This window comes from Macrosteles quadrilineatus, unplaced genomic scaffold (assembly GCF_028750875.1).
Source record: "Macrosteles quadrilineatus isolate MER2022 unplaced genomic scaffold, UCM_ALF_1.0 Scaffold_8__2_contigs__length_117827958, whole genome shotgun sequence".
Taxonomy (NCBI): Eukaryota; Metazoa; Arthropoda; class Insecta; order Hemiptera; family Cicadellidae; genus Macrosteles; species Macrosteles quadrilineatus.
The window spans coordinates 83,477,008-83,492,712 of NW_026542601.1; the positions used below are offsets into that span (position 1 = coordinate 83,477,008).

The 15,705-nt window shown below is 33.7% G+C and overlaps 2 protein-coding genes across 4 annotated transcripts in view; one reads left to right on the top strand and one right to left on the bottom strand.

The window, feature by feature from the left end:
- The window catches only part of LOC128999701 (dual specificity calcium/calmodulin-dependent 3',5'-cyclic nucleotide phosphodiesterase 1-like), a 64,513-nt gene extending 57,367 nt beyond the window's left edge, over positions 1-7,146 (top strand). For all 3 annotated transcript variants that reach the window (XM_054426336.1, XM_054426337.1, XM_054426338.1), the window contains one exon: positions 1,303-7,146. In XM_054426336.1, the coding sequence (XP_054282311.1) occupies positions 1,303-1,415 (113 nt within the window). In that variant the 3' untranslated portion in view covers positions 1,416-7,146. The remainder of the gene's footprint in view (positions 1-1,302) is intronic.
- Positions 7,147-7,693: 547 nt separating this feature from the next.
- Positions 7,694-13,731, bottom strand: LOC129001624 (uncharacterized). The gene is made up of 4 exons (XM_054428990.1): positions 13,709-13,731; positions 13,291-13,326; positions 10,809-10,850; positions 7,694-8,442 (listed from the first exon to the last, which is right to left on the bottom strand). The coding sequence occupies exons 3-4, from the start codon at positions 10,833-10,835 to the stop codon at positions 7,783-7,785; spliced, it is 687 nt and encodes a 228-aa protein (XP_054284965.1). The 5' UTR covers positions 10,836-10,850; positions 13,291-13,326; positions 13,709-13,731; the 3' UTR covers positions 7,694-7,782.
- Positions 13,732-15,705: the final 1,974 nt, after the last annotated feature.

Sequence of the window (15,705 nt, forward strand, 5' to 3'; positions counted from 1 at the left end):
CAAAGTATATTAATACTTCCTTACGGAACATTCTGTATATGTATAAAGTTAATACCTAAAGTGATTAAGTAAAGTTTAAAAGGCTGAATTTGCGTTTTCGTTGTAATAATACATCTGAAAGTACATATTTGTAAAAAAATGTTTTATTAAATGTTTTTTATAAACATTAACAACATAAACTTAAATCATTATTATTTTAGTAATTCCTAATAAACGGAATCTGCATACAAAAAGTAATTTCAACTTACCACGATGTCTAGTAACATTATTTCTTTATAATATTTTTTATACAAAATACTTAATTTATTTTAATGATTGGATAAAGAAATCACTCAGGAAAGAGAAGGTTTATTTCAAAAGAAGCTGAGTGGTCTAGAGAAAGAAGAGTTCCTTGACTAAGCCAATTTTGAAATCATTTTCAAATACCAGGATACGAATTCAATCTCTTTCACTACACTTTAAAGTATTCTTATTATTTAAAGTACTCCTTGACAATGATATTAATTACTTAAATATATTTTTCTTGAATGAAGGTGTTCTATAACTTTTTCAAAAAAAGTGTATTACCATAGACAAAAAGAATTTTGTCTATACAATATTACATAGCTCAAATTTATTCCAATTTAATAGGATTCAATTAGCCTTTAGCAACTAGGTCACCAAAATGTTCACGTTATGTAGATGAGGAGATTCACATATGATGCGAGACATGTTCCGAACAAGTGGATATGCACTTTCAGTACAAGCTATGAAACTTTGCATCACCATGGGAAAGATCTTATCTTACCCAACAGGGACAGGCCGATACCACGAAGCACTTCATCCGAAACCGAAAGTCGAAAAATGTCACACCCCAGACAGTTGTTTCATTGATAGACCCTACAGATTCGGGCATCCGATGAAAGCCTGTAGTCTTCCTATTAATTCCTCCTCGGGAGGATATCTACCTCTTATGTGAAAGATAGTTTGAGTTTATTTCTCTCAACACTACTATTTGTTTTTATGGTTATGAGTAGAAACATCAATCTATCTATTATACTCAAAACAATAAGGGGTTTACCTCCTTTTTCGCCCGCCGTAATTAACCAAGCTTTACAATTTAGTAGTGAATAATGGACCTTAGATAAATTTTTCTTTTGTTCCAAAATAGAGTTTGGGAATAGATCATTTTATTATATCAGCTTTATGACATAAAAAGGCATGAAGCTGAACTAAAAGTCCAGACTGCGAAAGAAAAAAAGGATGACAAATATCTTACATCAAAAATGACTACTTTAGTAGACTAATTCCTACTGTTTTTAGATGCGGCAGCAAGAGCAGCTGCAGAAGCGGCGGCGGCGGCAGAAGCAGAGGAAGAAGAAAGGAGAAAACAAGAAGAAGAGGGTCAGAAAAGCGAGGGGAAGGTTGAAGAATAGCATCAAAACAGCCTTCGTCCATTGGCTGCGTACCATGGTGTAGCTTTATCCTTAAGCCGCTTGACGCTTATGTATAATGTGTATATTCTACCATGCTAGACTGATATCAAGTAGGCTGATATATTCATGCACTTCTTCTTCTCACAGCCTGAACAATGTAAGATAGTGAATTTTCTATGTTCTCAATCGCATTGTACAAAGTTTTATTGTAAAAAGTCTTCATTGTTTCTCTCTCTGTAGTTTTCAGATTTGTTATTTAATACGCTATAAAAGACAAATTTCAAGATTTAAGTAGTTTAGTAAAACTATTAAACGTTGTTTTTTTTAGTTAAGTTTGTTTTGTTGTGTACCACTGCGAAATGGTATGAAAAAGGTACTGTAATTAAAGAAAATAGTTCGTAACTAATACGATACACTTGATTAGTACACTTAGATTATCCGAAAGTCCAGAAATGCAGTGTGGTTCTCGTTTTTTCAACATTTTGATAATTCATCCAACATTGTTTATAACTATGTGTATAATTTCTCCTACTTTCATTAAGTAGCCCTGCTTATACTGTATACGTTTAAAAATGTGACGAGGGCCAATAGACCAAACTTTAAGATCGTCGTATTGATATTTCATAGATAGAGTTCACATAAAGACTTACTTCAGCAGGTGGCATGCAAAAATTTTATTTACTAGTAAAAATTGGGTTTACGAATCAAACTTTCTTTCAAGCTTAGTTTAGTTATTTTAATACGTTGTCCTCAACAATACAAATAATAAACTGTATTTTAAATTTAATCGTTTACTAGTTAACTTTGAAAACATCTTTCTAATCACTCTTTTATTCATAAAAAACCTTTTCTACATAATCGTGAGTAATACTGTACAGCTTCCTTTGTACATAAACTAGAGATTCTCGTTGTAATTTTCCTACCTGCAATATTATACCGTTATCGTTTGCGTAAGGCCAGTTTTCACTTGTGCATTTAGAGTGGTAATAAGAACACCAGCTTTTCATAGTATATACAGAGCTATTTTGTAGAAAATATATCTCTTACGAAATGTACTAAGGGTCGTTCTAAATAATGTAATTTTAAGACTTAACAAGTTTAGGGGTTATTTTCAATGCTGAAAGCTCTGGTTTCTTGGTTAGTTCCGTTTCGGAGAATTGATTCTATCCGCTATAAGCAACAGGAAGTATTCGTGTTCTTTGTATATGAAACAATCAGTTTTGTATTATGAACTTTCGAAAAAAATACTGAAGATAACGATTAAAAACGAGTGATTGGTTTTTTTAAATTTGTATTTTTATATTTTGGTCGAAACCGTACGCTTATAATCTTTATGTATCCGTGTGTAAATAATACCAAGAACAAAACTGAAATGTCACAACACAATATTTTTTTTGTTTAGTTCTAATTTTTTCAAGAGTTTAACTTACCATTACTAAAGATAATGTGTGCTAGATAATGTGAAAAAAAAAACTTTGTCCAACACTATCAAATTATTCATGTTATAGTTCTTCCTTATATTTCATATTTAATATTTTACCCAATTCCTTGCCAATATGATAAACTGCTAAGATAAACTTTTATTCTTTGCTATTTAGCTTGAGAATTTAAAAGAAATGCATCCTGCATTCCCTACCTTAAAGCGGACAATTTACATGTCGGTCGCATTTCACTGGTTCATTTACAGTGTGACTAAAGTATACATATTGTGATTGTATCACAGTTGTTATTCTGAACTAACAGTGATACATGAACATGTATACTGATAACTACCACATAACTACTGGCAACCACGTACTTCGTGCAATACATTAAGGGTGTTGATCAATAATGTATTTCCCCAGAAATCAGTCAATAACCAAAATCCGATTTGATATTTTTTAACAAAATAATCATGTGTTGAATTTGTTCTATTCATAATTCATAGACTACTATGTTATGTCTATAGATCCAAATGTTGTATACGGATTAAAATAATTTGGACTTTTTCAATCCATAATGCTTTCCAGTTTAAGTGAACCTGAATAGCTTAAAATGAATAAAATAATTTTTTGAGAATTAATTTAAATAAAACATTATATATGGAATTATCTTTAATAAAATCCACAAATTCCATTGAAATATAAAATAGAGCCGCCATCATACTTTTACGACATACATTTCAGTTTTGCATCATCATGGATGTTTGAAAATAGATGTTTTAATGTTCTGTGTTCGTGCAGTTTATTTTTTATCGGTGTAGCAGTCACATTGATTTTGTTCATTGTTATGCATGAGATTTACACGCTCATGGTTTGGAAAGAGCGGGTTCCACTGATAAATTACTATCGTTGTTACAATAAAACTATATATAAATAAAATCTTTCGTGTGATCCAGGATTGTGTAATATATAGGGCCTATTAATATGTACAGCTTACCATCTGTGCGTAAAACGCTTGATCGTATAGGTTAATACCTTGTTGAAATTTATAAAGTGATATGTTATCTACTGTGCATATTTTAATAATTAATTCTAAGCGTACATGTTCGTTAACTGTGAAAAGTTTAATAATTTTATGGGTTTGTAGATAATGTTATAAAGTTTAATATTGTTAACTTCTTAAATTAATTTAGTGTTAATGATGTTCCTATAATTTTGTTGAGGTTTTAGGTATGTGTCGAATAACCAAGCTTTAGAACTTTGTGTTTAATTTACGCTTTTCAGATTTATATATTATAGTTATCTCTTAAGGTATACAAGCTTACGGTCCAAATTGAAAACAAGTAAAAATTATTAAGAAGAAGGAAAAAATATAAAAATAATAACATTCTTCATTTCTATGTTTGACGACACTGAGACTCTTTTACATTCTTAACTATATCCATAAAACTAAATAGCTTTATTAAGCCTGTTATGTTAAGTTATATCAGCTCACTCTTAGTAGTGAAAAACAAACGTTTGAATAAGAATATTGTAATATCCACAGCTTTGAAAGAGTTTTCTCTGGTACTCTTGTCTTCAAAAAAAGTATTAAAAGTATATCAAATTAATCATAACATAAGGTAAATCCCTGTGTTTCAGTAATTGTTCTCTACATTATGACTCTATGAGCTTTGATAAAATTCTCAGTTTCGACAAACTTAACTATAGAGTCAAACCTCATTCTTCAATACTGGAAGGTGGAACGCCTGAAGTGAAAATCCTAGTTTCGTATTCATTTGTAAATAGATTTTCAACCACAGTTTTTGGACACAGGGTGAACACATTAAAGTGAATATAAGAGGTGTGACCGTCAATATTTCATTTTCTAATAGAATAGATATTGAATCTTGTTAGGATCTGATTGGTCTACGATGTAAAGGTGATTGTTTTATAGTTGAAAGCTACTACAATTTCTGATAAGTTTACCGAATTTTCAAAACAATAGTTTTACCACTCCGGGGTAATTTGCCAAGTTCATTCCCACCAATTAAATTTAAGAGTTTGTCTACCACATTTTGCCTTCGAGATTATTAAATTGTTTTGCAATTCATACCAAGTGCTACAAAATTGTATATATCCTAGAAAACAGAACTTAAATAAAGATAATAAGCTAATAAGAGCAAAAATATTAGTTGAAAAGTGTTATAACCGCTTTAACTAAACACCATCGAGATTTAGGAATCCCCTTTGTACAGTTAGTCTCAGTTTAGTCAGAAGATATGGTTTTCTTGACTCAATATCAATTATCGTACTTAAACTTAACCGGACTTAAGATATAGATCAAAATCTACATCAAATCACACAATACAGGGTGAAAACTCTCAACGTGTCCGAATAAACGCATTTCTTACCAAAAAGCTGTATAAAACTGGTCCATACAAACTGGTTTTCTACTCTACCATCAGAATTTAATAGTAAACAACTACTGATAACCTAACAAGAAAGTAACCTACAGTACGGTTCACGAGAGTCGCATTTGAGGTGCCTATTTACCACGTGACTTTGAAGGAGCCAATGAGGACCCCTCGCTGTTGCCAATTTTAATAATACCAGCTAATTTGAAAATATTGTTTAGTATATTTTTATTAGATTCGAAAATTATTGAACGGGCGATGTTGCAACGACGCGCTAGTCCAGTCTGCTATTGGCAACCTCCGGTTGTGATTACCTTCACAACAGGAGACAATTTGTGTCATTACAAGGAGCCTCCTCTCAAATCAAAGACCTACACCATGGTGTGCCCCAAGGATCTGTGCTAGGACCCATCCTATGATAAATGACCTATCTTTCAACAGACGCACACTTCTTTTTGCAGACGACACTACGTTGTTAACGAGGCACAGTAACCTAACTGATCTGAAGGCTGAGGCATCCTACTTGCTTGAGGAAACCAAGGAGTGGTTTGCAAGAAACCGGTTAAAACTTAATGATGAGAAAACCCAAGCCATCACCTGCACTCTCAAGAAAGGTAATGACGATGAGGCAGTCAAACTACTTGGCTTTTGGATTGATTCAAAGATCAATTGGAGTCAGTATATTGAGAAGGTATGCGTTAGATTAAGCAGAATTCTATTCCTTGTACGAAAACTAAAGTACCAGATCACTCGTCCCTATCTGCTAATGGTCTACCACTCTCTCTTCCATAGCCACATAAACTATGGTCTGGCTGTGTGGGGGCATAGCCCCGCTACCCAAAGTCTGTTGCTACTTCAAAAGAAGGCCGTACGAATAATAACATCGTCAAGTTCAACTGACCATTGTCGGCCTATTTTCAAGGAGCTTGGCATCCTGACCATTCACAGCCAATACGTGCTTAACATCCTAGCCCTCCTGAAAGAAAATGAACCATCCTTCATGACTAGAAGCGTGCAGCATGATTATGGGACGCGCAGAGCATGTGATCTTGACCTGCCCCGCTGCCGCCTCAGTCACACTCTTAACTCCTACCCATCACTTGCTATTCGGCTTTTTAATACGCTGCCGATAGGAGTTCGTGCACTTGACAAAAAGAGATTTAAGCTAACGCTACGCCAGAGTTTGCTCAGTAGACCGCTATACTCCTGGCAAGAAATGTTTGACGAGCCTCTGGTTTTTGTAAATAATACCGCCATACCCGCCATTGTTGCTTAGTTGTATATATATGTTTTGTGTTTTAAATGTAAATAAACGCAATCTATCCAACTTTGTTGGTTAAGGATGAAGTAACCAAGTATCAAGTATCAAGTATCAAGTAAGTAAGTACAATAAAGGTATTTATACCGCTTATATTGTATCTTGGCAATCCGGAGGCTAAAAAATTAAATTCCAAAATTTACTTCAGATTGTATTAGCTTTCAACTCGAACACTAAGGCGTAGGCTTAGATTGCGTCAGGGACCAGTAAGTTCACTATTTGCAGTAAGGAGCATATCACGATTGATTCGTTGCTAAAGGTATTTCAGAATTAGAAATAGAATAGTCATCCTTAATTACATAAGTTAGACATTTTCCACCGTAACCACTGTCTGTTTCACGTGTGGAATTGTAAATAACTAGGCCTATTGCTTTGGAACTCTAAACTCTCGTTCCGATTTCTTTGTATTGGCCTTAAGCTGAACAATGATATTAGGTTAAGGAATTGTGTATAGTTTCAGAAATTTACATTTCTATTGCTACTCATTTACATATCGTTTAAAAGACGAGTCTGTACTTATTTGGTTGTTTTCACTGAATTTTGCACTTGTAAATTATATTTATGACAAGTCTGTATACATAAAGTAACAAATAATGTGTTTGTGTTTTACCTTTTCCCTATTTCTACTCTTAGTTATCAAACGAAAAAGCTCTGTGATACTTACAAACCTACAAACAGATTCTTCAAACTAAAGATTTTTTAATATCCATTTAATAAAGTAATATCACTTCTGAGTATATTCTTAAATATAGTTTTATCCTGAACTCGCCTTCAATATGTTTATACAATTTTTTTTTTGTTTTGTTTCTATATGATTTCCCCAAAAATAATGTCTGGGTTGTGTAACCTGTTAATACTTCTGGTCTGATCAAGTAAATAACTTGAATAGGAGGAACTAATATTTTATGTAAAATATTGGATGTCAATAACGTAAAAGCTACTTGACCAATTGAGCAGATTTTTTTATGAATGAAGCAATTCATAAGTTCACGATTTGGGTGGGTTAGGTGATCACGGATGTAGCTAAAATTAATACTATGGGTTGAAGTGAATTTTAAACTTTTTAATCGTGATTTAAATGTATGCAAAGTTTGGAAATTAAAGATATAAAGTAAAAAACAATGTATTTTACTGAAGATTTTAGAAAAACCACTTTTATGTGTACATTTTCCACTTATATTAGTGCAAACATTGTGATACTGAGACCTGCAACTATTTAGGACCTTTGAAGGTTATAAGTCTGGTTTCCTCTGGTTTCCTGTCCATGGGTTTGGTAATTGCCTTACATCAACACAAGTGTGTGGCCCCTGGTTTCCTGTCCATGGGTTTGGTAGTTGCCTTACATCAACACAAGTGTGTGGCCTCTGGTTTCCTGTCCATGGGTTTGGTATTGGCCTCACATGAGCACAGGTTTGTGGCCCCTGGTTTCCTGTCCATGGGTTTGGTAATGGCCTCACATCAGCACAGGTTTGTGGCCCCTGGTTTCCTGTCCATGGGTTTGGTAATGGCCTCACATCAACACAAGTGTGTGGCCTCTGGTTTCCTGTCCATGGGTTTGGTATCGGCCTCACATCAACACAAGTTTGTGGCCCCTGGTTTCCTGTCCATGGGTTTGGTAGTTGCCTTACATCAACACAAGTGTGTGGCCTCTGGTTTCCTGTCCATGGGTTTGGTATTGGCCTCACATCAGCACAGGTTTGTGGCCCCTGTTTTCCTGTCCATGGGTTTGGTATTGGCCTCACATCACCACAAGTTTGTGGCCCCTGGTTTCCTGTCCATGGGTTTGATATTGGCCTCACATCAACACAAGTTTGTGGCCCCTGGTTTCCTCTCCATTGGTTTGTTATTGGCCTCACATCTACACCAGTTTGTGACTTCTTGTTTTCTGTCCCCTGTAAGCCATACAAGAAAATTATAGTTTGACTTCCAATATGAAAATAGTATAACAAGCTTAATAAGGCACAGTACTACGTCTTTCTCTATCTTTAAGTTTCTTTTAGGCTAATAAAACAATACTATTGACTATCAAAATGTCACAGAAAATAGTATGTTTCACTACTAATACACTATCTCGCCCCGAAATGGGACTTTCGTGCCGAGTATGGAACGATACTTTTTATCACGATGAAAAAGCCTACTTACTTACTTACTTGCATACTTGTATGTATCCCACTGGAAGCTTTTTCAGCCGTGGTCGTCATGTTAGTTGTTGGCCTTCACTCTTCAAGAATTCTTCTACTGAATAATAGGCTTTATTTAATAAGAATATCTTCAGCATTTTCTTGAGTTTAACTCACTGAAGTCTGGGATCTTTGTAATGTAGAATTGGAGTAGGTTAGTCTTTCCCTGATTTAATACTAACATATTTTCAGAGCACCAATTACTCATTTCATTTATGTCAGATTGTGTTCTTTCAATGGCATTATTAACATTTACATCAGTGATTAAGTGACAAACATCATCAGCAAACATCCATATTCTGCCTTCATGTATAGATTCAGGTAGGTCGTTGACAAATAAGAGGAAGAGGATCGGTCCCAGATTCGAGCCTTGGGGAACTCCGGTACTAATGATGTGTTGAATCTTAGATTTATAGTGCTTCATTACTCCATTACCACCCTTGACAACAACCACCGTAACAACTTGAGATCTGTCTTTTAGGTAGGACATAATCCATTTTAGGGGCTCGTCTATTGGGCCTAGTTTGATCAGCTTTCTTTCTAAGGTCTCGTGGTGTAAACAGTCAAAAGCCTTTGTCATGTCATAGAATAGGCTGCAAACCACTTCTGAGCAATCAATTCCGTTATATACTGCAGTAAGCAGGGCAAAAACAGCATCTGTGGTTGACTTCTTTTTTTGAAAGCCAAATTGACTATTTGATAGGATGTTGTTCTAAATATGGGATCAGCCTGCGTAGAAAGGCTACCTCAAAAATTTTTGAGAACACAGATTGTACGGCTATGGGTCGATAGTTACCCACTACATCTCTCTCGTTTTTTTTTTTTTTATGGAGACTATTTTCGATGTTTTTATCCTGTCTGGGAACTTGCCTTCATTGAAGGATTTATTTATTATAAGCGATAGTGGTTTAGCCACACAATCACATACTTTGTCAAACTTAAAAATATATGAATTTCGTAATCCATTCATCTTTCTAATCTAAACACAAAATGGCTGTACACTTCATAAAAAACTGCCAAAACAAACAAATAAATCACTAACTAACTTTGATGATGTCAAAGTTGACATCATCAAATGGCATCAACAACGTCTTTGATGATGCAAAGTATTGTTTGTGTAGCGAAAGTATTGTTTATTAAGGAAAAGTCAGCTGATCGCTATTTGATTTAGGTGTATGGAAATTGAAAATTTTTGAAAATATCAGAAATATGGAAATGGGCTATTTTTGAATGCTGGATGATGAAAATAGTATATTTCGTACCAAGGGCCGAAAATTAGGTTTTGCCGGCTCTAGATAATTTTTTAGTTCGAGACGAAGTCGAGAACTTAAAACGATCAAGAGCTGCACAACTATTTTCGGTCCGTGGTACGAACGCTATTTTTCACCACACTATACCCTAATACCATTATTCACCACAATAATAATGCACACATGAGAGGAATCAGCAAAAATAAAAATAAATAGTTGCTAGGCAGCGGTGACAATAAAACAATTGCAATGCTATGGATACTGATTGTGTATTTAATATGCATTAATGTTTTAAGAAATTAAGCGGGCAGCTGATTTCGCGGCCCTAGGAATGTAAAAACCTGCTCGTTTCCCAAATGACGATGACAGCTGGCACGGCCAGCAAAACGTAACTTTTAGCCACCAATTAACGTAAGCTAAAAGCGTCATAGTGTGGTGAAAAAAGCGTTAATGCCTTCCCTTGAACAGTAAAACCTATGTAGACGTTAAAGTAATGTTATATAAATAGGGGATGAATCTGACATGTTCATGAGATTTAGCTAAAATATAATCAGGCAAATGAAAATTCACTTAGTCATCAGGTTTGCTGTGACAGGGGTATTGTATTATTGTGACAATTTTGGAGCTATTTTAAGGAATGTAAAAATTTAAAAATAAGGTTTTTTACCGTTAAATGACCATCTGTCGCTTTAAATTAGTGTTATAAACTGAAGATTGGTAGAAAAAATCTAATCTTCAAATTAGATGGAAATATTCAATTAATTGGAAATATAAAATTAAATGAGGGGCTACAAATATAAACAATACATCAAGTAGTTTTTAACTTGCCTGATAAAATGGTGCTGCCTTTGTCATTGCCGGTGCGTTCCTCTGTAATATTGAGCTACTATTAAAAATCAATTAAGTTATTATCATTAATGATATGATTATATCACTATTTTATTATTTGCCTAACAAGCTTAGGCATACATTGCCAATTTTAACTTAAATAAGATTTAAATATTGACTAGCCACCCAAAGCGCAGTATTACCACTGTACCCATACTTTTCAGTGGTGTATTCTGCTCAAGTATGGAACATACAGTTAATACTGAGTCGTTCATTCAGGCATGGGTCCTTTTTTCAGGAATATACAAACGTGGGGGTAAATTTAAGTCATTAACTTTTTAAAACATAGTGTTGCGTTATTTACATCTTTTACAGGACCTCCTTGAACACCATATTTTAAGTAATGTTATGGTCATATACGATTTTTCTGTTGATGGGTTTTTGATGCAGATATAGTTTCTACTTAAAAGCAAACGCTTGACAAAACCTAAAAAATCTGTACGTGTGAAAAACGGGTTCTGGGATGAGCAATACTTCCTTCGCATCTGTCCATGTGTTCACAAGAATGAAATTCATCTGTGTTTGAGATGTCTGTGTTGTTCATGATTTGGATAGTCATGGCAATGGAAATTTTTACGTAAAACTCCTTCCTAGTCAGTTTGAAATGATTGCGGACTATCGCGTGTTATGACATAGGTATGACAACAACACTCTGACTGGAGTCAGCCAAATTCACTATGATAGTGTAGTTGCCAGAGTCAGCTACAACCAAACTTGGGCCCTGCTTATAGCGTTTAGCTTTCTGATTAACAGACATTAGAGCCTTTTTACAAGCATAGATTTATGAGGTGACGAATCTGTAAGGTTTTATGAGTCAAAGGTTACAATGGGTACAACAGAGCGTTTTAAGTCCATCGGTAAAGAACCGAATAAGAAGTGAGATAGAATTTTTTATCTTCAAATGAATAGAACACCTAATCTTATGTCTGCTTCTCGACAATATATATAAAGTGTAAATGTCCTATCACGCTATCACCGACAATAGCGTCATATATATAGGTGAATATATGTAACCTGTTCTTTCGTTGGAATGTCCCTCTTGGATGTGGCGCTCGTGTTACACATTATATTTTTCCTACAACCACTTTAAAGCATATAAATAATTATTCTTTCAAACATTATACAACACGTTTTTTTAGTTAAGTTAAACCACAGACAAGGGAAACAAAGTTTCCTTTTGTTTCCTTAGTCAATGGTTAAACCCAAGCGTTGAACGGAATGGGAAATACTGCACCAGCTGATTGTAGTCGTTGTATCTTTACTTTTTTCAAGAGTACACGTATAAACAGTAATAAATAGTATAAACAGAATAAACAAGTAGATTGTTCTGCAAAATATGCCGATAGAACATTTTCTGGCAATTTTGTAATTTACTTACTTACGCACCAAAATAAAAACAGTTCGTACGCTCATTCATACTCATTTCTTGATTTTTCAGGTAACAGGTTTAATGAAATATGGTTTGCAGTTTCTGCTATTTCTTCTAGTCTATACATATATTCACAATCACTATCACTGATTTCGTTATTTTTTATGTTAATCTCACTTGTAATTAATTTTTTAAATGCTACACTTTAGGTTATGTTTAAACCAAGCGTCGAACGAATATAAACACGAAATGACATGTTAAAATGTAGTATCAATAGTCAATCAGCTGATCATAGTAGTATTGTCTCTAAGTGTTGCCAACCTATTTCCAAGCGTGCACGGATTACGTGCATAAGAAAACCTCAGTGTTTTGTGTTGTTTGGTTGGAATCCTGGTGTCCAACAAAGTATAAACCGTGCGACAAAATGTAAAAGTTGCGACAAAGTATAAACGGTGCGACAAAGTAAGTAAAGGCAGCAATTAACAGCTTTATGTACTATAATCAGTGCAAGGAAGCCAACTTTGTCGGGTGACTGTAGGAAAAAGGTTTTGTTTACTTAAACAGACGAATAGTTTGTAATAATCTCAGCTGTTCATAGTGAACACAAAATGATACACACAAGAGTGTTAAATTTCAGAGTGATTTTGTTTTCAGTTTCGATAACTAGAGTGGAGTGATTGATTACATTATCTTCGAGTTGCATCTTTTAATTCATCAAAACTCTTATTCACTCTCTCTTAATTACTCTTATTCGTTTTTAAATAACGCCTGAAAAAAATTACTAAGTGCCCTTTGTTTTCAACGACCGGATCGACAAATAAACCTACGTAGCTAGGACCCTGCATAATGGATAGTTTCATTTTATTTCCAAATAATACTATTAGGGGTCTGCAGGCCAGACTTGTTTACTTTAGATCAGCTCAAAAATGTTACCTGGGATAGCAGACCAAAATCGGTTTGTTTTTTTTTTTAAGTTTTTGAACCAAACCGAGCCTACCATTTTACAAGATCGTTTCATCAAAACTATAAAAATTATTTTCTGAATATACTTACAGCTCTTTGAAGTATTTCACCATGCTGCTCCTTATTCTGTAAAATTTAAGATTTAATTAATCAAAAACCTATTGTATCTTATTTCCGATTATAATATACAAAAACAAAAGGCATTATAATTTGTTATTGAAATTAAAAATGAAAAATGTTTAGAGTCATTTTGTCATAAATTTCCCTTTTTGTAACATAATATTGAAAATAAACGTAATTGTAATCAGAATTATTCATAATAAAGAGTTTATCCGTTTTATCAACAATACTTAGTTTATTGTGTGTTCATAATCATAAACTCTTACATAGGACTATTTTTAGATGTTAATAATGTTCACTTTTAAAAGACGTTCTTCTGATCCTACTTACCACTACTTTAGGATAATTAATTTCAAATAGAATAATAACCAACTCAAATTTTACTTACATAATCATCTTCACATATCCACACTTCCTGTAAAAAAACTTATAATTTAGAAAAAAGTAAAAACTTATATTAAAAGTAAAAACTTACACACCAGTAAGAAATAAATTTAAAACAATAATTATATTTGTAACGTTTGTATTTACCCTAAACTAGAAAAACCATGAAAATTTATAACTATGTAAATATTTCTCAATAAAAAACACCCACCCTTACAACAAACCCATAGCAAACCTACTCTGCGCTGTCAAGATAAAAATCAGTAACTGCTTATGTAAATATTGTCCGAAAACCATCCCAATTTTGAATTCCTTGCCCTAACACATCTGAAGAATCAACTATTTGTTTTACCTATGGTAATTTTTGCCTGATATTATTACTTGACACTGTACAACAGTTATATTTGTGTAACTAGTGTGGAAATGTTCCTTTGCTTCACATGAGAGATTTTTACGCACGAGCCACAGCATATTTTATCCACTGAATCACTATACAATTGTACATCCTGTTTTCGCCTTTATGTGTATGTTATTGCTCAGCCAAAAGACAGCACCTCTTCATACTGTTTTTTTAGAAAATTTCCCTATAGGGAAAGTAGGGGGGTTTTTTAAATGAAATGAAAAATTGTTTATTTTTTCAGGCAAAGTTAGGGCCACATGGCCCTTTCTTACACTTAACCTGACATTCAAAATAGGCCTATAACAAAAATAATGTAACATTGTTTTTTTAGGTATTTAAATCTAATATTTAAATAAATTTAATTGAAAATCAATTCAAAATGGAAATTCGCTTAGTTGGCAGGTTTGCTGTGGCGGGGGTAATTGCATTTCCCATTATATTTATTGGACCTATGTTTGATTCATGACCAACTATATACAGTGTGTTCAAAAAAGGTTGGCACATAATTTACGTAGTGATTCCTTAATTTAAAATAAAGATAAAACTTTTTCAAAAATCGCTTTGTTCACCTAATATTCGCCATTTTGTATTTTTTACATAAACAATTTTATATTTGGATTTTTTCAACCGGTATTTATAAAACTTGGTATGTGTTTTAAGGAAGAAGAGACTTTTTTTATGGCCAGTTGTTAAAAGGTATTTTGATAAGGAACATTTATAGATAATTTATATATTTAATACGCTAGTCATTTTTGTCATAATTGTTTTGGAGCGGTGGTGCGACCGATCACCATGTCCAAGGTGTCGTTAGAAAGGTCTTAGCATGCATTTTTGGCATAAAACAAGAAAAAAACTTTAGAATTCCATCAGAGCTCTGCCCCAGTGGCCTTCAAAGTTCCCATTTTAGTCTTAGGGAGAAAATGTTTGTTTACATTTGAACAGATGAATACTTTGAAATTTACACTAATATTTGAAACAGCTGGTTATACTTCATGCTTTGACTTTTGTAACATTGACTTAACGATGCCTACTGCTTTCTCTGCGAGTCCATTACTGCGAGGATAATGGGGACTAGTAAACTTTACTTCAAACTTCCACAATTTACTGAAGGCAATGAATTCTTGAAAGTTGAATGGGACATTGTCACTTACAAAAATACTTGGAATTCCAAAACGAGCAAAAATTGGCTTCAATGCAGCAATGACAGTTGTTGCTTTTTTATCTCGAATACGCTCAACTTCAATCCATCTTGAGTAATAATCTATTAACACTATGTAACTTTTAAGCATCCCCTCTGACTGTGTTTCATCAATTCTAGCAGTAGATTCTAATTGATGGCCATTGTATATTTTTGTCTTGCATACTTTAGCAAAGTGATTGGGTTTTTGACATTTTAAGCATACTTTATTTTGTGCAGGACAAGGTTGACCTTTGTGAAAATATCCACATCTTGAACATTTGTAACTTCATTATCGGTATCATAAGCTCTAGGACAGATCATTGAGGAATGACCATTTGTCGCTTGGCTGTAATGTAGCTTATTCGTCTGTTGTTTTTGAGTCTTGTTAATAGTAACGTCATCAATGTATGTTGGCTGATCA

Coding starts and splice junctions, on each gene's coding strand:
- LOC129001624 (XM_054428990.1), bottom strand. CDS start 10,835: ATGACAAAGGCAGCACCATTTTATCAG. Junction 8,443..10,808: donor AGGCAGCACCATTTTATCAG/GCAAGTTAAAAA, acceptor TATGGCTTACAG/GGGACAGAAAACAAGAAGTC.